Raw genomic sequence first — 27,154 nt, 5'->3', positions numbered from 1 at the left:
ATTGATTTTTCTATGTTGAACTGATCTTGCATTATGGGATAAATTCCACTTGGTCATGGTGTATAGTACTTTTTATATATTGCCATATTCAGTTTTATAGTATTTTGTTGAGGATTCCTGTGTCTGTATCAGTAAGGGATATTTGTCTGTAGTTTTCTTGTAATGTCTTTGATTTCAGAATGAGGGTGATATTGGCCTCATAGAATGCATTGTAAAGTATTCTCTCTCTTTTGGAAGTGTTGATAGGATTCACCTATGAAGCCATTTGGTCCTGGGCTTTTCTTTCAGATCAGTTTTCCTTATTATCAAATCAGTCTTTTTACTTCTTATAGATATACTGATATTTTCTCTTTTTGAGTCAGTTTTGGTATTTTATGTCTTTCTAGGAATTTGTCCATTTTATATAGGCTATGTAATTTGCTAGCATGCGGTTGTTCATAGTATTCCCTTATGATATATTTTTTTTTATTTCTGTAAGGTTGGTAGTAATGTCCTTTTTTCCAGTCCAGATTAGTAATTTTAATCTTATCTCTTCTTATCTTGGACAGTATGACTAAAGGTTTCGCAATTGTGTTTTCATTGATGTTTTTGTGTTGTTTTTTTTCTTCTCTATTTCAAATATCCTCACTCTTTATTGTTTCTTTTTTTTCTGCATGCTTTAGAGTTAGTATGCTTTGTTTTCTAGTTTCTTAAGGTAGAACATTAGATTATTGATTTTGAGATCTTTACTTTCATTTAGGCATTTAAAGCTGTAAATTTTCCTCCTAGCCCTACTTCAGCTGAATGCCATAAATGTTATGTTCTCATTTACATTTCAAGGTATTTTTTTCCCCATGGATTTGAGTTAGTCTAGAATCCTTTCATTTCAGCCTAATGGACTCCCTTTAGTATTTTTTTATAGGTCAGGTCTGCTAGCAATGAATTCTCAGTTTTTGTGTATCTGGGTATGTCTTTATTTCTCCTTAATTAAGTTTTGCTAGATATAGATACTTTTATTGCCAGCCTTTTTCTTTGTGCTCTTTGACAGGGTCATCTCAGTGCCTTCTGATCACCACGTTTTCTTTCTTTTTTTTTTTTTTATGTGTCAGTACTTTTAATGTTGTGTACATCAAATTATAGTAAAAAGATGACTATAAACAACATGCAGCCCCTCTATTTTCATGAACAGCACAACAGATTACAGTGAACCGAGTTTATATTCCACCATCAAGTGTGGTTCTCCCATTAGTTCACTTTGTGACGGGTCATTAAAAATATCTTCAAATCCAATAGTCTCATCATTACCCCTCAGGATACCCAGTGAAAGGTTTGAACTTGGAAGAAATGGAAGACGCTGCACCTGCTGCACTGCCTTGAACTCCATTTGTAATTTTAGTGGAGCAAACAGACCCTGGATGTTTCTTAGTGTGGAAAAATTCATTTTATCTTGGTTGAGCTGGGAATTTTTTTCTGATAATTCAAGAGGATGACTGGGCAAAAGTTCATTTTTCACACAAGGAAGGCCTTTTCGAAGAAGATCATGACTTTCAAAAGGTCCACTTGCTGAAAGTTCAGTAACTGGAATACCATCCTTTAACTGAGATCCAAGTCCTCTGGCATTCATCTTCACTTGCTCTGTGAATAGCCTCTCAGCCCCGTTACCATCCACCACGTTTTCTAATGAGAAATCAGATCTTTTTCTTATTGAGGCTCCTTGTTAAGTGAAACATTGCTTCTTTCTTGGTGCTTTCCAAGACTTTGAGAGTTTTGTTATGAGGTATCTAGGTATGGGTCTCTTTGGGTTTATTCCACTTGGAATTTGTTGAGTTTCTTGAATGTGCGCGTAAATGTTTTTAATCAAATTCAGGAGTTTTCAGCCGTTATTTCTTGAAATAATTCTTTTTTTTCCCTCTTCTCTGGGTGTCCTGTTGTACATGTATTGGTATGTTTGATTGTGAGCCACAAGTCTTTTAGGCTCTGTTCATTTTTTTTTTTCATTATTTTTTCATTTTATTCCTTAGATTAGATGATCAACTAACCTATCTTTGACTTTGCTAACTTTTTATTTTGACAATTCAGATGTTTTTCAGTTTGTTTCTCTTTTTTTATTCCTTCATTTGTTTCTTAAATTCCACATACGAGTGAAATCGTATTGTGTTTGTCTTTTCCTGACTGGCTTATTTGACTTAGCATTATACTCTGTAGATCCATCCATGTTGTTGGAAATGGCAAGATTTCATTCTTTTTTATGGCTCCAGTATACATACACACACACATACACACTACATCTTCTTTATCCATTCATCTATTGATGGACACTTGGGCTTCTTTCATAGTTTAACTATTGTAAATAATGCTGCCATAAACATAGAGGTGCATGTATCCCTTTGAATTAGTGTTTTTGCATTTTTTGAGTAAATACCCAGGAGTGTGATTCCCGGATTATAGGGTAGTTCCATTTTTTAATTTTTTAAGGAACCTCCATATGGTCTTCCCCAGTTGCTGCATCAGTTTGCATTCCCACCAACAGTGCACAAGGGTTCCTTTTTCTCCACATTGCCAACACTTGTTTAAGTTTTTGATTTTAGTCATTCAGGTAGGTGTGAGGTGATGCCCATGATGGTTTTGATTTGCATTTTCCTGATGATGAGTGATGTTGGGCATCTTTTCATGTGTCTGAGGGCCATCTGTTGTTCTTTTGAGGAATATCTGTTGGTGTCTTCTGTCCATTTTTCAATTGGGTTATTTGTATCTTTTTGGTGTTGAGTTGTATAAGTTCTTTATATATTTTGTACACTAACCATTTACTGAAAATTTCATTTGCAAGTATCTTCTCCCATTCAGTAGGTTGTCTTTTGGTTTTGTTGGTTGTTTCCTTTGCTGTGCAGAAGCTTTTATTTTGATGTAGTCCCAATAGTTTATATTTGCTTTTGTTTCCTTTGCCTCAGGAGACCCATCTACAAAGATGTTGCTATGACCAGTGTCAGAGAAATTATTGCCTATGCTCTCTTCAAGGATTTTTCCATAAAAATGGTCTCATATTTAGATCCGTAATCCATTTTGAGTTTATTTTTGTGTATGGTGTAAGAAGATGGTCCAGTTTCATTCTTTTGCATGTAGACTTTTTCCTATTGCATATTCTTTTTGTTGAAGATTAATTGACCATATAATTATGGGTTTATTTTGGGGGTTTTTTTCTTTTTTTTTTTTTTTTAAAGATTTTTATTTTTTGACAGAGAGAGAGAGACAGCGAGAGAGGGAACACAAGCAGGGGGAGTGGGAGAGGGAGAAGCAGGCTTCCCTGCCGAGCAAGGAACCCGATGTGGGGCTCGATCCCAGGACCCTGGGATCATGACCTGAGCCAAAGGCAGACGCTAAATGGCTGAGCCACCCAGGCGCCCCTGGGCTTTGTATTCTGTTCCAGTGATCTGTGTGTCTATTTCTGTGCTAGTATCATACTGTTTTAATCATTACAGCTTTGTAATATAAGTCGAAGTCTGGAATTGTAATACCTTCAGTTTTATTTTTCTTTTTCAAGATTGTTTTGGCCATTCAGGGTTTTTTGTTTTGTTTTGGTTTGATTTTTGTGGTTCCATACAAATTTTAGGATTGTCTGTTCTCATTCTGTGAAAAATGCTGTTGCTATTCTGATAGGAAATGCATTAAATCTGAAGATTGCTTTAAGTAGTATAGACATTTTAACAATATTTGTTCTTCTAATCTATGAGCATGGAATGTCTTTCCATTTCTTTGGGTCATCTTTAATTTCTTTCCTCAGTGTTTCATAGTTTTCAGAGTACTTTCATCTCTTTGGTTACATTTATTCTTAGGTATCTTATTCTTGGTGCAATGTAAATGGGATTGTTTTCTTAATTTTTCTTTCTAGTTTATAGTTGGATAAACTTTTTTTTTTTTTTTAAGATTTTATTTATTTATTCATGAGAGACAGAGAGAGAGAGGCAGAGGGAGAAGCAGGCTCCCTGCGGAGCAGGGAGCCCCATGTGGGACTCGATCCCAGGACCCTGGGATCATGACCTGAGCCGAAGGCAGACGCTTAACCATCTGAGCCACCCAGGCGCCCTGGATAAACTTTTTAATAGGAGATAGAAGACTACTAATAAAATTCAGGCAAGAGACCATAAATACAAAACTAAATGGCAGGGGGATGGGGAATAGAGAGAAAAAAATGTACTGCAGAAGTATTTAGGAAGGTAAACTTGGCAAGAAAATGAACGATTTGTTGAGGGGTAAGGGGTGGGATGGGAGGAGAGAGTTAAAAAGAGGGGGAATGAGTCTGAAATGTCAGGCTTAAGAGATAAGTGATACTACCAACCTAGGAAGGGAATACAGAAGCTAGAGAAGATGAAGGGTGGTGGATTTACTTGGGGGTCAAGATGAATGTGAAATACCTGTGAAGTTTGTAATTGGATAGGTAGTCCTCAGGAGAGGCCATGAAACAGCACCTATGGATTTGAGAGGTATTTGTATATAGATAGAGTTCATTTTGCAGTATTTAATGAAGGTGGAAGAGGAGATATTCCTGATAGACCCCAACATTTAAAGGGGAGGGTACAGAGGAAGAGAAGTTCATAATGGAGATGGAAAAATGTAGAGGAAAAAAAAAAGGAGTGCTCATCCCCTTTTCTGCTCCCATCGAAGTTTTAATTGGTCACTGTTGCTAATATTCTCCCAATAATTTTTCTTATACTTTCCCTTTAGCACTCACTGTCCTGTTTAGCCCTAAACTTTAATATCACAGCCATTTACCTGTCTGGGAAGTGGCATGGAGTAAGACATAGAATTTTTACCTTACACTTACACCAACTTGGTTTTGTCCTGGTTTCCTTGAATCTTTTCAGTTTAGTTTTAAATGAAGAGGTAGAATGAAGTTAATAGGGACCTATCCTTTGAAGTTTCTGGGGGAACTAAGAAAACAAAAGTGGTTCGCTCATTCCTTAGAAAACAGTGGATGTTCAATAAATACTACTTTCTTTCCTTCACATCTTTACAGCCATATCAGAATTCTTTTCTTTCTTTGCTCTGTTATGAGGAAAGCAGCTTATACCAATTTACACTAACACATGAATGGTGTTTAAATCCTTACACTATGTGTTGGAATGGATTGCTTTCACAAATGAATTTAAGGAGTAAAATTTTAAGTATTGTGATAAAGTGAAGGAGGATATGATTAGCCAAGATAAGGAGAGATACTTTAGGGCAGTATGCATACAAGTGGACTAAATCCTCTGAATTCTTGGTATCTTTCACTCTTTACTTGTTCTGAATCTTCAAACAATCCACCTCAGCCTCTGTGTAGCTTTCAAATAATTCCTTAAAAATACTATTCTTTCAGAAAGAGTTTGATTTAAAATGGTCAAGAGGTTATTTTATGCTATGGCCTGCTGCCTGCAGTGTGGCTATTCTAATATTGTTGATTGAGGACACAGAAGAGCTGATTTGGAGCCATTGAGTAGTTTAGGATGACCTGGGCAAGTCACCTAACTTCTCTCAGGCTTAGTTTCTTTATGAAAGGGAGATAATATACTTGTTTCAAAAACGTAATTGTGGAGAATGAGTAAGGTCATGTATAAGTAACTGTGAAAGTGTTATCTATGCAAATGTGAAATACTAAGTAAGCATAAGTGATTATAATTGCTTTTGTCTTATACTCACTTTGAGATCATGGTCACTTACTAATGCTTCCTTTAGTGTTTTCTCTTTTCCTTTTTAGTTCCAGAAGTTATTATCTTGCTATCAGTTGTAACCATAATCACATGTCAGGAACTTTTCTGCAGTTATTTTGAAGCATCAGTTTGATAAGGAGATAAGCTACATATCTTAAAACTATTTTGCTTGCTTTGGAATTTTAGTAGGTTTTTAGTATGGCTTCCAGCAGGATGTTTGTTATTTGTATCTGCTTTTTATAGTGAAGGAATAATGAATAATATATATTTGAAAGATAAAAACAAACATCTTAAGCATTTGAACAGGAGAAAGGTCCCTAGATTTATTTTTATGAATTAAATCACTCAGAACAGTTATCAGTAGAGAAGTTAACTTGCCTGCCTGCTACATTGTTAAATATGAGAATGAGCTTGCCATTTTTGTTTACTTTAATATTGGTTCATTATATAAAAATGAAAATCAGTTTTAATGATTATTTTCTAGGAATCAGTATTTCTAGTTGAAATTACTTATGATTAGTGCTGAATCACTAGACTATACTTGTGAAAACATTAAAAAATGGTCATTTTGGGGTTTTGTTTATGTTGCTTTAAATTCCTTCATAAATGTATTCTGAGTGCTTTCAGAGATTCTTAAATTTTTTTCTTGTGAATAATACATTCACATGTGTAACAGGCCTCTGTGGGCACAGATGGTCATAGGTTTAGGTATTAAGAAAATATTCTGTGGATCATGGCATTTCCTAGAATATTACTTACTCCAATTTTGGAGTTCCATTCCCCTCCCTCCCTTCACTTCAGAAAACATAATGGAATGAAAATGAATGGAAATTGTCTTGAATCTGTATGATTAATTTTTTAAATAGGTTTATTGAGGCATAACTGATACATAGTAAACTGCATATATTTTAAATGTGTACAGTTTTTATTTCTTGTGGGCAGTGTATAATTGGGTTTTGCTTTTTTATACTTTCCCTTTAGCACTCACTGTCCTGTTTAGCCCTAAACTTAATATCACAGCCATTTATCTGTCTTGGGAAGTGACAGTCTTTGACATTTTGGGGAATCATTTTTATTTTATTTAGTGTGATTATTGATATGCTGAGATTAGAGTCTGTTATCTATTAGAGTCTGTTATCTATTCTTTGTTATTTATCCCTATTGATCATTGTTTCTCTTTTTCTGTCTTCATTTGGATCCATTAAGTATTTTTTGTGATTTTATATTATCTCCTTTTTTGGTCATTGCCAGTACCTTTTCTGTTTTGTTTTAGTAGTTGTTTTAGTGTTTATAGTATATATCTTGAACATATTAAAGTCTGCCTTCAAGTGTGAGTACACAACTTGTCATGTAAGAATGTTACAATAGTTGACTTTCCAATCTATATACTTTTATTTTCGTGCATTTTACTTTTACATATGTTTACATATGTTATAAATTCCACAATGCATTGTTATTATTTTTGTTTGAGTAGTTATCTTTGGAAAAGTTTAGAAAAATAAAAAATCTCAGGCATTTACTCTGTTGTTACTATTTTCAGATCCATATTTCTGCCTGATAATATTTCCTTCTGCTTGAAAGACTTTATCATTTTTAGTAGTATTTGCGTCTGTTGCTGATGAATTCTTTCAGCTTTTGTATGTTTGAAAATGTCTTTATTTTGCCTCTGTTTTTGAAAAATTTTGACTGGATATAGAATTCAGCTGGACAGTTTTTTATTTTTTCAGTGCTTTAAAGATACATATTGTTTTTATTTGCATTGTTTCTAATGAAAAATCTGATATCATCTTTATGTTAGTTACTATGCAACATTTTTGTTTTCTTTTTTCCAGCTGCTTTTAAGATTTTCTCACCATTTTGAGCAATTTAATCATTATGTGCCTTGGTGAATTTTTCTTCATTTTTCTTGTTTTTGGAGTTTTTTGAGCTTCATGCATATGTGGATTTGTGATTTGCATCAAGCTTGAAGATTATCAGCCAATTATTCTCCAAATATTTTTCTGCTCCTTTGGAGCAGAATTCCTTAGAGTTTTCAATTACTCATATTATTAGGCCACTTGAAGCTGTTCATTAATGTGCTTTTCAATTTTTTGGATTATCATTTTTCTGTTGTGTTTCTTTTGGGTAGTTTCTATTGCTGTGGCTTAATTCCAGCTAGTTTACATCATCTACACTGTAGTTTTTACCTATAGAAGTTTGATTTGGATGTTTCTTTTTTTATGTCTTCCATTCTCAACTTCTTGGATATATGGAATACAGTTGGAGCAACTATTTTAATGCCCTTTTCTGCTCCTTTTCGCACCTGTGTTAAAATGTAGTTTAAATCTGATTTAATGATTATTCTCTTCATTATGAATTAGGTTTTCCTGCTTTGCATGCCTGGTAATCATCAATTATATATAAGACATTGTGAATTTTACCTTGTTGGGTCCTGGATATTTTGTATACCTATGAATTTTCTTGAGGTCTTTTCCTGTTCTGGGATTCACTTATTGGAAGCAGTTTGATCCTTATGTATCTTGCTTTTCTGATATATTGGGTGGCTTTAAGGAGTGTTCTTCAGTCTAGGGTAAATTGCTCTATGAAATATGAGTCTTTCTAATCTAGTTTGTGGGAATAGGCACTCTTTTTGGCCTGTGTGAATGCCTGGGACTTTTATCTTTATTCCTTTTCTGTTACACTCCTCCTTTAATATGGGGGTTAGCTTTCGTTATTCATGCTTAATTTATTTCCTTTCCGTCAGAGAGCATAGTTTGTGGTATGTGACTCTTGGTAATTTTTCTGTTTGTGTCCTTATTTAGTTTTGTAACTATACCACTTTTGCATGAAAAGATTTATTCTCTGTTGGATTTAGAGTTTTATTTAGTAGAGTTTTATTAGTTAATACTGTGTTGTTCAAATCTTCTGTGGACTTACTAGTCTTGCCTCTATTAAATAGGAAACAGATGTATAAAATCTACCACACAATTAGTGAGTTTGTTTCTCCTTAGAAATTTGTTGGTCTTTGCTTTTTATATTTTGAAATTTTTCATGCAAATTTGGAATTAAAGCTTCCTGGTAAATATAATCTTTTATCAAAATACATTGACCCTCTTTTATTTTAGATTTTATTTATTTATTTGACAGAGAGAGAGACAGCGAGAGAGGGAACACAAGCAGGGGGAGTGGGAGAGGGAGAAGCAGGCTTCCGGCTGAGCAGGGAGCCCGCTGCAGGGCTTGATCCCAGGACCCTGGGATCATGACCTGAGCTGAAGGCAGACGCTTAACGACTGAGCCACCCAGGCGCCCCTGACCTTCTTTAATTGTAGTAATTCTTGCCTTAATATTTGCTTTGACTTTTATCAAGGAATCAACATTGGTATTTTTGGTTAGTATCTCAGTGATATATTTATTTTATTCCTTTAATCCTTTTGGGTTAAAATTTTTGTTCTTAGTAAATACCTTAGTATTTGTGGGTATCTTAAAATGCAGTGTGATTACAACTATCTCTTAATTGAAGCATTTAATTCATTAACTTTTTTTGTAAATACTATGTATGTATATTTATCACCTCATTCATCTTTATTGGGGTGCTTTTCTTTACTCATTTCTGTTAGCATAAACTCTTCTATATTTTCCTCTTCCAGTGGTTCAAAGTTTTGCATTGTTATTACTCTTTTAGTGGTAACTCAAAAAATTTCACTAGTATACTAATATTAAAGTCAGAATTCATCAGTATTTCTATTCTTTCAACAAAGATCTTAAAATATTCTTTCTAGCATTTGTTTCATCTTTGACATTATTGCCTATTATTTTACTTCCTCCTGGTTAGTAACCTTTTGTGTTACGAGTTTTTTGTTTTTTGTTTTTTTTTAACCATTCAGTATTCGTTTAGATTTACCCATGCATTTTCCAGTTTTTTGCTCAGTTTTGCTTTTTTCACTTCTATATGAGTTTATTTCTCCTCTTTCAGAAATCTCTTATATTTCTTTGAGTTTGAGTGAGGTTTTTCAAGTTTTAAACCCTAAGGATGTTAGAAAATGCCTTTTCTTCATTTTCGTGTTCATGTTACTGAACAGTACTTTAGCTGAGTATAGGACTTCAGATTGACTATTATTTTTTCTTAGTTAGTTTGAATATAAAGTTGCATTGTCTTCCTGCTTCTATTGGGCTGATGAGAAGTCTGCTGTTAGTTTTGATATTCTTATATAGGTAATTTTTGTTGTTTTAATATTCCCATTTTGTTTTTGGTGTTAGGATGTGTCCATGTGTAGATTTGTATTTATCCTACTTGAGACTCAATATGCCATTTTTAGTTTGAAGATTTTAGGTAGTTCATAGATACTATTTTTTTGAATATTGTACATTTTCTTCCTGGAACTTCTTAGGTAGTCTGTTTTCCTTATCTTTATATTTTCCATCTTGTTATTATTCTGTATCTTACTTTTGAGTAATAGCTTCAGTTCTGTGTTCCAACTTACTTCTTCTCAGTTTCCTCCCTTTGTCCTTTTTTCTCTTCCTCCCATTTTTCAATTTATTTTCCCTTTCCCATATATCCCCTCCCCCTTTTTTGGGAGCCTAATTGTGTATTATTTATAATTTATCCAGCCTAATAGTGTATGATTTGTAGTTTATCCATTTGTGTTTTTAACCTCTCCCTCCTCCCTTGTTTTTTTTGTTTTGTTTATTTCCTACCCTGCTTTCCCCCACTGTGTAAATTTAGTGAACTGGTGATCAAAAATATTTTGTAGAAGAGTTTTTATTTGCTGACTAGTTCATTATAAATAGATAGGGAGTCAAAAGGAAATTAGTCTAATTTTGATTCAGTATCTTTTTAGCAAGTATGTAGTTACCAGGCTTTCCTAACATGCTGTGTGAAAAGGAAATCAAGAGACTGTCTTGGCTCCTAAATTAGGTCGTAAAATCTTGAGTTGATTCATGTTTGCTTTTGCTTTGTTTTGATTTTTTTGTTTTGCTTTGTTATTCTCTCATTTTCTTCTTTCCTCTGGAACATTAGTTGCGTTTGAAACATTAACTTCAGGAAATGTAGAGCTAATTATAGTAGCCTATTTATTCTAATTTCATGGTCTTTGTTACTCTAAACTACTATGTGGGGAAAAATAGAATACTTTTCCTGTTTTTCTCAGTTGTATATGTTTTTATTTTGAAAGTCTATAAAATATGTTTAGTATTTGATGACTTCATATCTTCCTATGGCAGATAATAAATTACTAGTGTTCTATTCCTATTACACTGGAGGCTGAATAACATAAGGTTAAGAGCATGGGCAGTGGATCCAGGCTGTATTGTTTAAATCCCTGTCTCTGCTTTTTACTAGCGGAATTACTTAAACTCTCTGTGCCTGTTTTCTCATCTATAAAATAGGGATAATAATAGTACTTATTTCATAGTGTCATTGTGAGAATTACAGGAATTCATTTCTGTAAATCACTTAAAAGAGTGTCTAACATATAGGAAACATTCAGTTTATGTTAGCCATTATGTTTTTCTAGTTCTGTGAAAAGTCACACAGGTAGTGTTACTGATAGGAGTAGAATCTGGGTGTTCTAATTCCAGTCTAGATGAAGCAATGTTTTACCTGTCAGGAGGTTATGCAGTCTTTTCTAGTATAAAAATTTCTGAGTTAATAAATGAATCTAATAAAGTTAAAATAACTTGTTTTATCAGTAGTAAAACATATTTGAGTACATATGGGCTGAGCACTGTGTTAGGTTTTGGGAATACTAAGGTAGACACAGTTTATATTCTAAAAAAGCTATAGACTAGTCCTGGAAAGAAGACAAAAAACCATGTAAAACAGTTATTTCCATAAGATAGAAATGTAGAGAATCCAAGGGAATAGAGAGGAGAGGGCATCCATCCTTTCCTTTGGGAGGGTGGAGCAAAGGGGAAACAGTCTTGGAAAATTCGGTAGACAAGGTATCACTAAAAAATCATTATGATTATTCACAGAGTAAGATAATAGATGAAAGAGAGTTTAAAGTGCTGTCAATATGTTGTTCACTATTTAACTTTATTCTGAAATCTTCTGTTGAACCTTAGAGCATTTCAAGAAATTAACTGATATTTACCTTTGAGTTTCATAACAATTAGTAGTTTATTCTTCATCTCATTCCCAGCTTCAAAAATCTTTTTTTTCCAGTGCCTTTTATACATTTATTTTTCATTATAAAAGAAATACATGCTTTTTAAAATTTTAAAAGATTTTATTTATTTGAGAGAGAGTGAGAGAGAGAGAGAGAGCATGAGCAGGGGGAGTGGCAGAGGGAGAAGGAGAAGCAGGCTCCCCACTGAGCAGGGAGCCTGATGTAGGGCTCCATCCCAGGACCCCGGGATCATGACCTGAGCTGAAGGCAGACACTTAATCGACTGAGCATCCCAGGCGCCCCACAAATAGGTGCTTTTTGCAAACAAAGTCGAATAATAGGAAGTATTTATTAAAAGTAAAAGTTCTCTATTCCCCATTTTCTTCAACCTTCTCAGTCTCCCTGAAGATAAACCAAACAACAAAATGCATGATATGTATATGTCTGCATCTTGCTTTTAATAATAATTTGTCTCCTTTACTTTGCATTCAAGACATTTTACTACATATTTCAAGGCTATTTTTTCAATTTTATTTTTATCAAAATGTTTTAGGCTCTAACTAAAATGAATTATTTTTTCTGTATCCTATCATGCTTCATACTTTCCTCACCTTTTTGTCTTTGCTTATGCCTAGAATGCCCTTCACCACTTCATGTTCAAAGTCCTTTCTGTCCTTAAAAGTCTTTTTATTTTTTTTTTAAATTTTTTTTATTGTTATGTTTATCACCATACATTACATCATTAGTTTTAGCTGTAGTGTTCCATGATTCATTGTTTGTGCATAACACCCAGTGCTCCGTTCAGTACGTGCCCTCTTTAATACCCATCACCAGGTTAACCCATTCCCCCACCCCCCTCCCCTCTAGAAGCCTCAGTTTGTTTTTCAGAGTCCATCGTCTCTCATGGTTCGTCTCCCCCTCTGATTCCCCCCCTTCATTCTTCCCTCCTGCTATCTTTTTTTTTTTTTTCTTAACATATATTGCATTATTTGTTTCAGAGGTACAGATCTGAGATTCAACAGTCTTGCACAATTCACAGTGCTTACCAGAGCACATATCCTTCCCAGTGTCTATCACCCAGTCACCCCATCCCTCCCACCCCACCCCCTACTCCAGCAACCCTCAGTTTGTTTCCTGAGATTAAGAATTCCTCATATCAGTGAGGTCATATGATACATGTCTTTCTCTGTTTGACTTATTTCACTCAGCATAATACCCTCCAGTTCCATCCATGTCATTGCAAATGGCAAAATCTCATTCCTTTTGATGGCTGCATAATATTCCATTGTATATATACCATATCTTCTTTATCCATTCATCTGTCGATGGACATCTTGGCTCTTTCCACAGTTTGGCTATTGTGGACATTGCTGCTATAAACATCGGGGTGCACGTACCCCTTCGGATCCGTACTTTTGTATCCTTAAAAGTCTTTTTAAATAATAAATCCTGTTAAGCTTTCCTACTTTCCGTACTTTCACCCCTCTTTTAGTTTTGAAAGTAATTTTGTGTTTCTAAATTGCCATTATACTTTGTAACTTCACTTTCAGTACCTAACACTTTCTAATGTGCATACAGCTATATGTTTGATTTTGTGTGCCCTGGGCTATACTGACAATTCCTTTAAAGCAATATTATCTGTATTTGAGCTTTGTAATACTTAAGTGCCTATTTATAAAGTCTGTTATGTACCTATTTACTGAATAAATGTGTTTTAGATAAGATATATAATTACTCTTAGGAATACTGATTTTAAACTGTCTTGGGGATAAGTTGAGAGAAGCATAGCTGTGAATTGAAACTAAAACTTGATTTCTTTCCTTGGTTTGGTTAAATATTCAAAATAAATTTTGAATAAATCTCTGAGACATTGTTGTGTTTTTTTTTAGGAAACAAAGATTATGGTAACCTGATTTAACCTTTTTTTTTTTTTAAGATTTTATTTATTTGAGAGAGGGAGAGCACACAAGTCAGGCGGGTGGGGGTCGTGCAGAGGGAGAGGGATGCAGGGGCTGGGTCCCAGGACCAGGACCCTGAGATCAGGACCTCAGTGAAGGCAGACACTTACCTGACTCAGCCACCCAGATGCCCTTTAACCTGTTTTTAAAATTAAAACTAAAATTTTTAAAAACTAAAGTTGTGATAACAAGGATATAAATAAATGCATGTCTCAAATATTTAATAGGATAAAATTTTAGGAGCAGTTCTTTGACTTTTTTGAGGGAAACTCGCCACTATGATTATTTGCTTAACATAATTTAACATATATGTAGTCACTAAAAACTTTTCGTTTCCTTTTCAGAGAATGCAGAGTCTATTGATCTTAAACAGTTTTTTGACCAACATTTTTCACATATATATTACGTGTTCTTTGAGAATTTTGTGACTATTGAAGCTAGTCTTAAACAGAAAGGTAAGATGTTATAATTGGTCCTGGCTTATGTTGATGTTTCAAACAATTGTCATAAGTAACCACTTAAAAATAGACTCTTGGACATTGGAATTTTAATGTTATTTCACTTTTTTTTGTGAAACATCTTTTAGATACCCTTTCAAAGTATGGGTTAGTAATACTGTCTTCATTCTTTTGAGAAGGCTTGGAAGATTTGCTTTTTACCTGGTCAGATTTATTTACCTGTTTCCTCATTTTCTTTGCTCTGCCTTTAGATGCCTGTGAAGTTTGAGCAGTCATTCTCATATTTTCATTTTCAGAATTTATTCTAAGTTCTCCCCGGTATATTTTTTTGTTTGTTTTTTTAAAAAAGATTTTATTTATTTATTTGAGAGAGAGAGAGCATGTGCACACGCACGTGAGTGGGGGAAGGGGCAGAGGGAGAGGGAAAAGCATACTCCCCACTGACCAGGGAGCCCCAGGCAGAGCTTGATCCCAGGACCCTGAGATCATGACCTGAGCCCAAGGCAGACACTTAACTGACTGAGCCACCCAGGCACCCTTCCACAGTATATTATTTGTTTTTAGATATAAATATGTAGAATCTAAATTAATTGTTGAAAAAAATAGAGATGCTACAATATTATCTATACATTGAACAGAATATGCTTTAAACATTTTATTAAAGAATCACTGAGAAAATACTTTAGTGCTTGAAATATTTTAAGCTTTTTAAATGGTAACAGTGAGGACAAAATGATAATGATTAAAATATTTTTCTGTAAAAATGTTTTAGGTCACAAGTCTCAGAGGGAGGAATTGGATGCTATACTTTTTATTTTTGAGGTAAGTATCTGCCAATCAACTTTTTTCCCCTCCAAAATAATTCTTGAAACATACAAAGGAATATATTGAAACTATAAAATAGCATATATCAAAAGACTGAATTTGCTGTGCTTTCTAAGAATTGAATCACATTTTTTGACCTAAAAATATATCTGATTTAATTCTTAATTATTTTTTGAAATACATGTGTTGTTTTTAGGTAGAAATAGAATTATGTTTTTATACATTTGACACCACAGAATTGGTAATACTATAAAATAGTTAAGTGTTTTATAAATTGTTTTTCTGTATTACTTTGGATTGGGTTGGGACAAGTCTTTATTGTTAAATAAACAGAAGGAAGTAGCAACATTTGATGCTCTACTAAAATTTATATTTTGTTTTTGGCATACTGATAAAAATTAGGGTCCCTTCACTTTTAAAATAACTCCTTGCTTCTTCATTCTGTCTTTCAAATCAAGCAATGATAGGAGTATTTTGATCTTTAGCAAGAATTCAGAGATCTGGAGAAAGCCAGGATTAGATCTTGTGACTTGAAAGACAGTAAAGAATTTGGAAATCTGTGTCTCAACATTGAGCTATTTTGTCTGTTGGTAATTAAAGATAATTCCGTTTTATACTTTGGGTACTTTGATATGGTTTAGAAGAATTTGAAGAATCTGATATCTCTCTTAGGTATTGATTTAGCTGTTGATTTAGTCAGAGTTAAAAAAAAAAAAAAGAATGGTTTTTGTTTTTGTTTTTTTAAGAGTTCTAAATGGAAGTAACTGGTGTTGGTACCTATTGTGCTTTATTTTCAGTAATCATTGTCCCTGAGGAATTGGCTTATGTTTATCTCTCCAGGTGTTTGCATGAACTATTTACAAAGGGGAATGTTAAAACATAGATGTTTTGAGAAAGAATGAAAGTATCAGCAGAAATCATTCAAATTATGTTCTCTAATATGGAATTAAATGAGGAAATCAGTAACAAGGAAATTTTGTAAATTTATAAACATGTGGAAATTAATGAACACACCCCCAAATAATCAGGCTCATAGAAAGATATGACATACCCAAACTTAGGGAATGCAGCTAACCAAGCACTCAGAGGAAAATTTATAGTTATAAACTTGATATGATAAAAGGAAGAATTATATCCCATCAATTACCTAAGCTTCCACCTTAAGAAACTAGAAAAAGAACCAAATTAAACCTAAAGCAAGCAGATAAAAGGAAATAATAAAGATTATAGCAGAAATAAATGGAAGAAAGATTTTAAAAATGGAGAAAACCAACAGAACTAAAAATCAGTTCATTGAAAAAGATCAAGAAAACTAATAATAGTTAGCCATACTGACTAAGTAAAAAGAGTGAAGAATTAAATTACTAAATTCAGGAATTAAAAAGGAATATCACTACCAGCTTCATAGAAATTGTAAGAGAATACTATGACCAACTGTATGCCAACAAATTTGATATATAAAATGGAAACGTTTCTATAAAGACAGGAAGCAGTGAGATTTAAAAAGAAATAGAAAACCTGAAGGAGTTAGAACTAGTGAAAAAATGAATTAGTGTTTAAATAAAATCCCACCAAGAAAAGCCCAGACCCAGATGACTTCACTAGTGAATTTTAACCAGACATTTAAAGAAAAATACCAGTTCTTCACAAATTCTTTAATTAAAAAAAGATGGTATTTCACAGTTCATTCAATGAGGCCAGTATTACCCAACCAAAACCAGACAAAAACAAGGAAAGAAAATTATAATAAAATATTTTCATGAGTATTGGCACCAAAAAAATCCTAAAAAAAAAAACAAAGGTAAACCAAACCAAGATACATATAAAAAGGATTAAAAGAATTATACAACATCACGAAGTGGGATTTATCTACGAAATACAAAATTTAACATCTAAAAATTAACCAACTAGTAATAACAATTAAAGACAAAAAAATTCATGTTATTATCAATAGACAAAGAAAAAGCATTTGGCAAATCCAGTACTTTTTCATGATAAAACACCAAACAAAATGGGAATAAAAGGAAACATCGTCAGTTTGATGTAGGACATCTATAAAAATACACATTCAAGACCATACCTAGTACTGGATACTGAGTGCCTCTTTCTTAAGATTAGGAACAAAACAAGGGTATCCACTCTTGCCATTTCTATTGAGTATTGCACTTGGTTCTAGCTAGCCAGGGAAATTAGGCAAGAGAAGGAAATAAGATTGAAAAAGAAGTTAAAAAAAAAGGTATCAGCAGAGAAGGCAAGATAATAATTTCTGGAAAGTGTTCCTTCAGACATTCATGCTTGCCCTGTGTCCAGGAAACTGAGGTGTATTGATTAGTTAATGGAAGATCTTTCAGGATCTTCCTTCTGTTAAAAAATAGTGTTTATTTTCCTCTATGTAATATATACTGATTGATTGTCTTTAATGAATGACTGAATTTTCTTAGAATAAAAAGATGTTAGATACAGGGCTTTCTTTTTTCTTTTTTTTTTTTTTTAAAGATTTTATTTATTTATTTGAGACAGAGAGAATGAGAGAGAGAGAGCACATGAGAGGGGGGAGGGTCAGAGGGAGAAGCAGGCTCCCCGCCGAGCAGGGAGCCCAATGCGGGACTCGATCCTGGGACTCCAGGACCATGACCTGAGCCGAAGGCACTCGCTTAACCAACTGAGCCACCCAGGCGCCCTAGATACAGGGCTTTCATCTTTTGGAAAAAATATTTAACCTTTGTGCTGATGTTTTTTTACTTACGAGGGGGCAATAATATCTGCATGACCTCTACCTTTAGAGACTAATGATGATTTTTAAAAATCAAGAAATTTATAAATTAACTGACTTCCTCTTTTTGGAATAAAAAGCATCATTAGTGTTAATAATATGATACAGGATTTATAATCTGTTTTCTTCTGTTAAGACTACACATGGTTTCTTTCATCTTTATAGTAACCATATAAAAATAAAGACATGTTTATTTACATTTTATAAGAGGTTAAATCTGAAGTATAATAGTCATAATTTAGGAATGTTTCTTTTTTTTTTTTTTTAAAGATTTTATTTATTTATTTGACAGAGACAGAGATAGCAAGAGCGGGAACACAAGCGGGGGGAGTGGGAGAGGGAGAAGCAGGCTTCCCGCCGGGCAGGGAGCCCGATGCGGGGCTCGATCCCAGGACTCTGGGATCATGACCTGAGCCGAAGGCAGACACTTAACGACTGAGCCACCCAGGCGCCCCAGGAATGTTTCTGAGTAGTTTACAGACTTATCTTTTCAACTTCTAATTTTATCTCTTTCCACACCAAAATAAATACAATTACACAATTGTTGGCTAGAGAACTTTGAGGAGGGCAATGGTAAAGAAGTTTGTTTAATTCATGTAAAATTTCCTCATCATTCTCTTGTATGAGATGGACTAATAAGATCAAATCAAGTGGAAGATAGGTGTAAAACATGCATACTATCTTTTGGGGCAGAATAGTATAAAAGTACACATTTTGGAATTAAGCATATCAAGATTGGAATCAGTTCTTCCACTTTCTAATTTAAGCACATTACTTGACCCATTTTCTCATTTTTTAAATGAGATTAATAAACTCTCTCTTTAGGATGGTTCTGAGGATTAATGAGATACCATTACATGTAAAAATATCTAGTGTTTGGCCCTTATGAACACTTTGGTTCATGGCATTTCTGAAGTATAACAGTATAGTAAGAGCAGCAGTAACAACAAACTCACACACACAAAACTCATTCAGCAAGCGGATGAGTACTGGGAGCATAGTTCAGTACCATAGTAAGGCAGCTGTTGAACTAGATTAATTCACACAGTAGAAATTTGTAAAGGGAATTAAGGTAAAATTTTGAAAGTGTTATATGTAAAAAGTGTTTACTTCCAATTAATGAAAACCTGTATTAGTTTAACTGTAAGGATCCTGAATTTTTAAATATTGTTCTTATACCTATAGCCATCGTAAATATAAGTACCTTTGGGTTCACATGAATCAAATCAGTACAAATATTTGCTGTGATTTTTGTGAAAATCAAAACAGGAGGAAGAACTACTCAAAGTGAGACAAAATGTCACACAAATAGTAGTATCTGAAAGGATTCAGAACTTATCAGTAATACTCACAATATGGAAATTCTAAGAATAGTAAATGATCATTTTGAAATATGCTAGAGTTCGTTATTTATTTAAGATTTTATTTATTTATTTGACAGAAAGAGACACAGTGAGAGAGGGAACACAAGCAGGGGGAGCAGGAGAGGGAGAAGCAGGCTTCCCGCGGAGCAGGGAGCCCGATGTGGGACTCGATCCCAGGACCCTGGGATCATGACCCGAGCTGAAGGCAGACGCTTAATGACTGAGCCACCTAGGTGCCCCTAGAGTTCGTTATTTAATCCATAAAGGGGAATATACTTACTTTCCACATCACTGTAAAAGATAAACTTCATTAATGTCTTGTTCCAAATCTTCGTTAGTATAGCTTGTTGGGTTTTGTTTTTGGTGTTTTCAAATACTGATCAATGTGTCAGTGCTGAAATAGTGCAAGTACTGTCAGATTAACTCAAATGCTATTTTGTGTTTGTGATGCTGTCTTTTACATAAGAAACTGTTATAGGCTTATTATAAGCTCTTTGTTTAATTTTTCACATTGCACAGAATGTGGACTCATTACTTGCTTTTCATTCTTTGTTTTATTCATACTGATTTTTAGAAAATTTTACAACTTCTTCCAGAGAGAATTCATCAGCGATGGCAGTTTCATAGTATTGGTAAGTGATTTAAATATGTATTTCACATTTGACATAAATGATAATATATGAAAATGCTCTGTAGTGGGTTAGTCATTACTTGAAATGAATTTCTAGTTTATGTTTTAGTAAAAACAAATTAAAGAATATAGGACTATCCTTAATGGGAGTATGAGATAAAAATGTAGATGAAGGATTTCCAATCAAAATGGCATATTAAATTTCTTTGATCTGTCTGTTCCTTTACTTTAGTAATGATAAAACTAAAAAACCAAAAAAATAAAAGGCTCAGCATCAAAATAAACATCTCAGAATCAGAAATGTAAAGTGCCAGGTAGAGTGAATATTTGGGCTCCAGATTTGAAAGCAAGCGGTGTCATCCGGTAGTTTGCTCCACAGAAAATAGTGAGGGGAACTAGAGTTAACTTTCTTGCTTGAAGGGCCAGAGGAGAGCTTTCTAGATCATGGAATGAAGCCAAAAAGGAAAAAGGGCAAAAAAACCCCTGCTGTGGATTACTGTCAGAGACTAAGTAGGGAGGAGACCACAGACTTTCTGTTTCCAGGAACTAAGCCAAGGTGCTTGCCGGTTTGGAGTCTGGTCTTAATAACAATAACAATATCACCACAGGGCTCTTGAGCTCTTGTTCTCAGACATTTTCCCCCTCTGTGGTTAGAAGGGAGTCTGCAGGTAAGCATTGTTGGCTTTGGTTTGAGTGTCTCAGTGATGGCAGTTTTGATTGCTAATGATTCTCATGACCCTTCTCATGGGGAATATGTGGATGGCCACCCTGTCTACATTGTTGAACTAGAATGTTATAGGCCTTATATTCATTTGTAAAATGTATTCGTTTCTCTTTAAAACGAAAGTCATAGATTTTACTTAGGTCCCACATTTTTTAATCCATTATAGCCAGTGAAATCTTTTTGGACACAGTTTATAAATGGGCAGAGGATTCGAATAGACATTTCTCCAAGATATACAAATGACCAATAAGTACATGAAGAGATGTGCAACGTCGTTAGTCAGTAGGGAAATGCAGATCACAACTCTAAGGAGATACCACTTCACATCTACTAGGATGACTATAAGCCAAAAAATAACAAGTATTGGTGAGGCTGTGGAGAAATTGGAACCCTCGAACATTGTTGGTGGGAATGTAAAATGCCACAGCTGCTTTGAGAACCAGTCTGGCAGTTCCTCAGAATATTAAACATAGAGCTCCTCTATGACCCAGCAATTCCATACCCAGGTATACCATACCCAAGAGAAAGGAAAACATATGTCTGCATAGAAATGTATACTCTAATGTTCATAGCGCCATTTTTCATAGTAGCCAAAAGATGGAAATTACCCAGTGTCTGTTAACTGATGGTTAGATGAATAAAATGTGTTTTATTTCAAAAAAGAAGTCTCTTGTGGGGCTTTGAAACTATAAGTTTTCAAAAACTTTTATAAGTTTTATTTATTTCTCACAGACAGTGAGAGAGGGAACACAAGCAGGGGGAGTGGGAGAGGGAGAAACAGGCTTCCCATGGAGCAGGGTGCCCAATGTGGGGCTCGATCCCAGGATCCTGGGATCCATGACCTGAGCCGAAGGCAGACGCTTAACCAACTGAGCCACCCAGGTGCCCCTAAGAGTAGCTTTATTGAATTATAATTTATATAGGTAAAATTCATCTATTTAAGTAAATAATTTAGTGATAAGCCTTCCCAATTAATTCCAGAAACAAAAGGAACTCTGGACATCTAGGAAGGATATTGATGCAGGGGCTAAAACCAAAATCCTAAGTAGTAAAGTCTTTTAGAATGAACTTTTTGGATAAAGTTTGAGACTAAATATAACATACCCATTATATATAAGCAACTCTTACAACTTGATAATAAGATGATAAGACAAATATTTTTAAATTGGCAAAATATTTGAGTAGGTTTTATATCAGAAGAGATATGAATTAGTAATAAGCACTTGATAAGGTACTCAATAAAATAGTGAAATCCTATTTTGTGTTTCATAATCATAAAAATGTCTTTGAAGGTTGTTTATGAAGAAAGTTTTTTTTGAGACATCTGAACTTCAAAAGTTTATTGTATCTTCTAAGGAATGTAGCCTTAAATCTTCAGAAGAGCTTTAGGCTCTCTACTTGTCATGATTAATAATAGTCCAGTAAATGTCTAACTTTGAGAAGACACATAAGTGGTCATTTTTCTTTGTCATCTAGAAAAATCCTAAGACTGTTTTCTTTCATTTTTGTCTTATATATAAAGGAAAATAAATCAATGAATCTAGTTGATTTTTTAAAAGTAGCTTTTTTTTTTTTTTAAGAATTTTTAAAATTTATTTATTTGACAGAGAGAGAGAGTGAGATGCTTAACTGACTGAGCCACCCAGGTGCCCCTAAAAGTAGCTTTATTGAATTATATTTTATATAGGTGTAAAATTCATCTATTTAAGTAAATAATTTAGTGATTTTCAGCAAATCTTTAGAGTCACCACTGTCTAGTTTTAGAACATTGCCTCACCCTGAAGTATTCCTTCAAGCCCGTTTACAGTTAGTGCCTTTCCCACCACCACAGTCTGCTTTCTGTGCTCAATAAATGTCTTTTTTTGACATTTCATATAAATGAAATCATATAATTTATAGTAGTTTGCATTTGGCTTCTTTCACTTAGCATAATTTTTTTGTTTGTTTTCCATATTATAACATGTATTATCATTCCTTTTTATTGCTGTATAGAGTACTATGATATGGCTGTATCATGTTTTATCTACTCACCAGTTCATGGGCATTTATATTGTTTCTAGTTAATTATACCTCACTTATTCTATTCGTTTTATTGTAGATTCCTTTCAGTTTTCTAAATATAGGAACATGTCAACTGCAATTTAAGATAGTTTTACTTTTTTTTTTAAAGATTTTATTTATTTATTTGACAGAGAGAGCGAGAGCAGGAACACAAGCAGGCGGAGTGGGAGAGGGAGAAACAGGCTTCCCGCCGAGCAGGGAGCCCGATGCAGGGCTCGATCCCAGCACCCTGGGATCATGACCTGAGCCGAAGGCAGATGCTTAATGACTGAGCCACCCAGGCGCCCCGATAGTTTTACTTTTTTATTTCCAATCTGGTACCTTTAATTTCTTTTCTTTTCTTTCTCTCTCTCTCTTTCTTTCTTATTGTTTCTCTAGTATAGTGTTGAATGAAAGTGGTGAGAGCAGACACTCTTGTATCATTCCTGATGTGTGGGAGAAAGCAGTTACTCTTTCACAGTTATGTATGGTGTTAGTTATTTTTATAGCTATGACAAGGACCTTTATTATAGTATTCCTGGGAATAGCAAAAATTTGAAAACAAACCAAATGTCCTAACATAAATAAGATTAATAGTATGGAATGGAATTGTACACAGCAGTTAAAGTGAATTAATTAGAGCTATATAGATCACTATAGATAAATTTCAGAAGCTAATGTTGGTTGTGAAAAGTTACTTAGGTAGGGGGGCCCTTGGATGGCTCAGTCATTTGGGCGTTTGACTCTTGATTTCGGCTCAGGTCATGATCTCAGGGTCGTGAGCTTGAGCCCCAAGTGGGGCTCTGCGCTGAGCATGGAGCTTACTTAGGATTGAGCAGCACCCCCAGCCCCTTGCGCCGCTTTCTTGCACATGCACTCTCTCTCTCAAAAAAAAAAAGTAACTTACAGGAAGGCTTGTTTTGTATATCATATGTAAATGTAAGGTTTTTGTTTTAAAAAACAAACTTCAGACTTAATCAGATTTGGTATTCTGTTTTATGTTCTTTTTCTGTTCCAGAATCCAGTCCACGATACCACAGTGCGTTTAGCATACATAGATTTTTTTAGGGGAGCTGATTAAAGACTGGGGTTTACATAGTATTGTTTTAAGAAATTGAATTTGTGCAAACATAAGGTAGAGAATTGCAGATAAATCAACACAGTTTTATTTGAAATATTAAAGCTTGGGGCGCCTGGGTGGCTCAGACGGTTAAGCGTCTGCCTTCAGCTCAGGTCATGATCCCAGCGTCCTGGGATCGAGCCCCGCATTGGGCTCCCTGCTCAGTCAGAGGCCTGCCTCTCCCTCTCCTACTCCCCCTGCTTGTGTTCCCTCTCTGTCTCTATGTCAAATAAATAAAATTAAAAAAAAAAATTAAAGCTTATTTTTGTATGACAAATGAAACTTAACCAAATAAAATCCAGGCTTGATCTGTGTGTGTGTGTGTGTGTGTGTGTGTTTTATATGTGTGTGATCTTGATATTATTAGAAAGAATAAAAAAATAGGATTAGAACAAATAGCTATGGAAGAGATTCTTGTTACTGACATAAGGTTTTAAATATATAAACCAATTCTAAATATTAATTTATAAATAATAACCCTAATATAAAAATATTTTGGAAATAATACAAATCTGGATAATGTTTTTTTCTGGGGAAGGAAGGAGAATGATTTGACATGGTTTCAAAGGAGGCTTCAATGATACTTGTTAGATAAAACATCAAAAATAAGGTAAATAAATGAAATTTTGAAATTATAGGAAACATGGGACTGTATTTAGATTTATTTAGACCAAATGGCGGGTCTCTGGATGTTTGTTAATGTAATTTCAATATTTTATTATAGAGTTGAAAAATTGTATAAATTTAAAAGGAATATTAAAGATAGCTTTGAATATTCTGAAAAAGAAAGTACAATGAAAATGTTTGTTAGGAAATATTAGAATTATAAAGTTCATGTGGTTAACTAAATGGAAGTTCCCTGCAGTGGTTTTTATTTGTATTAGTGATGCAGAAAGTATTTAATTGTATTCTTAATCTTAAGTAAGAGATACACAGAGATAATGTTGTAGTAAATGCAATTTTGGGATTAGGGTTTGTTTCAATAGACTAAATCATGTTTAATTCCAATAGAACATGTGTTGAAAAGGTGACTACATGCCCTTCTAGTCCCAAGATTATGGCCAGAGGGATATCAGGGTCACCAAGAATAATTTGGAGGTTGCCAAGGACTTGTTTTAAAGTGTTTTCAAGTCTGACCGAGAACTCTGACATTTGGAAACAACTAAGAAAATATGAGTATTTTAAATCGTGTTTCCTTTTCAGGATTAATTTTAAAGAAACTACTCCACACAGGAAACTCCTTGAAGGTATAAATAATTATATTTTTTTTCTATGACTTTTAAAAAAACTGTCTCTTGTTCTACTTTTCCTACATCAACTTTTTTTCTAAAGAATTTTGAGTTGTCTTTAGTTCACTTAGTTGAAGTGAATTGACTTAAAATAAAATATAGCAACATACTCAGTATGTGTGAAAATACATACTGGGTTGACCAGGCTATTGAAAAACTTTTGCCACTGCATTGAGTGATTCACTAGAAATACTTTGCTCTCTGGTTCCCAGAAGACAAAAATTATTTACAAATTATTCTTTATATTACTATAACTATTCTTAGATGTAGGGAAGAATGATGGATCTATATTAAAAAGTTGATTTTATTTCTTTTCTTTTTCATTATCTCATTGTGCTCTGGTAAGAGAAGCTACCCAGTGCAAAAGCATCTTGTAGGTTAAGTGAAAGTTTCATATTGTGGGTGGTTTTGGTGTCAAGGCTTGGTATAGCAGTACAAAGGAACAAGCCTTCCTAATTGTTTGTTTTCTTGTTATCTCTCTAAACTGTAAGGGTGGCAGCTGTTGAACAGCTTTGACAGTGGCCATTTACCAAGCTGTGGTAAGGCAGTTTCCAAAGCTACCAGTGAGATTAGCTTAATGAAGAACTTTGTGTTTTGCTTGTCAGAGATTGAATGTTTTTCTGTCTTTTCCTGTTTTCTTCCTGGGAGAGAATTTATGCATTGATTGAAATATTTGTTGTCTTCTGTATATGGGGTATTGTTCTAGGTACTTAGAATATAGTAACCGGTCAAAATTTCTGCTTTGCAGGTTAGCAGCAAATAATAAGTAGATGACATAATTTCAGAGAGTGGTAAGCTTTTTTAAGAACAAGAACATTGATTTAGCAGGGTACCAAGATCCCCATAACCATTCCACCTTTTACCACCAAAGTCACTGTACAGGGAAAGTTATTGCCCTCTTTCTTCTTGGTTCTTGGATTAGACCAGTGGTGTTGGGAAAGAGGGAAGTAAACAAGAAGGAAATAATTTTCTGATTTTTTTCTTTTTACCAATGGAAATTAGAGAATAAAGATTATCTTATGGCTGTAAGTAGTTAGAGGCCAAATTTATTCTGTATTTGTTCAAAATCAGTGAATTTAAATTTACAAATAATGAGGGCTCAATAAATGACATGGGTATAGTAGCCCTTCCTCTTTCCTTCCCTCCCTCTTTCCTTCTTCCTTTTCTCCTTTTTCCTTTACCTCTTTCTGTCCTTCCTCTCTTTTGCCAAGTAACACTCTCTAATCATCTAGAGAATTTTGGCCTTAAAAGTAAGAAAATATTTCCCTTATTAGTAAAAATACTGTTTTTCATTTTATTTATTTTAGATCAGACGGGAAGGTGTTCGTCTTTTCTTATTATGGTTGCAAGCTCTTCAGAATAACTGTAGCAAAGAACAGCTTTGGATGTTTTCATGCTTAATTCCCGGATTTTCAGCACTACAATCTGAACATGGACCTCGAACTTTAGATAATCTCATTAATCCTCCACTCAACCTTCAAGAAAGTAAGATTCATGAGATCTTATCCATCAGTATTTTAATATTTCCTGTGTAGTTTATTAATGTATTTTTAAAATGTCCGTATGTTTATTAACTCGGTAATTCAAGGCCATGTTATAAAATTTAGGTTTTATTATTTTTTGCCTATGATGAGGCCAACAGATCAGAAGATGATTGACATAAAAAAATAGTTACAGTTCCCAAGGGAGAGGGCATGCCACACCAGGAAGGGTGGCCACATGGGGAAGTACCAGGGTCAGTCAGGGGTAGGGCATCAAAGGCAAGAGCCCTTATTGTGATTTCTGTAGGTAGAAACATTTGAGGCAGTGTGAGCAGTCCTGTGATTGGCTCGTTTGGATAATTTCAGCAGGCTTAGGTCCATAGGGGCTGTCCCTCATTGTCACCCACGTACCTGGGTGATTAGGTCAGGGGAATAGTGGCCTTGAATGTGAGAGCTGGGTAGAAGAGGGGTAGAGGTGTGGACTCTGGACTGGTTGGTTTGTGTATGGAAGGCATGTTCTCTGGCCCATCTTTACCATCTCTGGGAATTGGCTGGGGAGGGACATTCTCTCCCTGGCCAGCAAGGCTTCTGGTGTCAAGCATCAGAAACACATGGTTAATAGAAGCCATTTTACATTTATCTTTTATTTCTAATTCTCATGTGTCGTCTTGTATCCTTGAGTTAATTTGGATGTACATTGAAGTACAAGAGTATTTTACTTTGTGCCAAGAGGACTGTAACA

The 27,154-nt window shown here is 34.4% G+C and overlaps 2 protein-coding genes across 9 annotated transcripts in view; one reads left to right on the top strand and one right to left on the bottom strand.

Moving 5' to 3' along the window:
- The window catches only part of RALGAPA1 (Ral GTPase activating protein catalytic subunit alpha 1), a 250,249-nt gene that overhangs the window by 23,935 nt on the left and 199,160 nt on the right, over positions 1-27,154 (top strand). For 7 of the 8 annotated variants that reach the window (XM_064570955.1, XM_064570956.1, XM_064570949.1 and 4 more), the window contains exons 2-6: positions 14,052-14,162; positions 14,938-14,987; positions 19,702-19,759; positions 24,846-24,889; positions 26,239-26,416. In XM_064570955.1, coding sequence (XP_064427025.1) covers positions 14,052-14,162; positions 14,938-14,987; positions 19,702-19,759; positions 24,846-24,889; positions 26,239-26,416 — 441 coding nt within the window. The remainder of the gene's footprint in view (positions 1-14,051; positions 14,163-14,937; positions 14,988-19,701; positions 19,760-24,845; positions 24,890-26,238; positions 26,417-27,154) is intronic. The other variant, XM_064570950.1, reaches the window with a different exon arrangement.
- LOC123840390 (proteasome maturation protein-like) lies at positions 1,039-1,639 on the bottom strand. Its single transcript, XM_045870111.3, has one exon. The coding sequence runs from the start codon at positions 1,601-1,603 to the stop codon at positions 1,178-1,180; it is 426 nt and encodes a 141-aa protein (XP_045726067.1). The 5' UTR covers positions 1,604-1,639; the 3' UTR covers positions 1,039-1,177.

The sequence above is a fragment of the Mirounga angustirostris genome, unplaced genomic scaffold, assembly GCF_029215605.1.
Source record: "Mirounga angustirostris isolate CCGP_5_RB_7025 unplaced genomic scaffold, mMirAng1.0.hap1 SCAF_9, whole genome shotgun sequence".
Classification (NCBI taxonomy): Eukaryota; Metazoa; Chordata; class Mammalia; order Carnivora; family Phocidae; genus Mirounga; species Mirounga angustirostris.
The sequence above is the reverse complement of the archived record's forward strand: the minus strand, read 5'-3'. Positions and strand labels throughout refer to the sequence as shown.

Coding starts and splice junctions, on each gene's coding strand:
- LOC123840390 (XM_045870111.3), bottom strand. CDS start 1,603: ATGAATGCCAGAGGACTTGGATCTCAGTTAAAGGATGGTATTCCAGTT.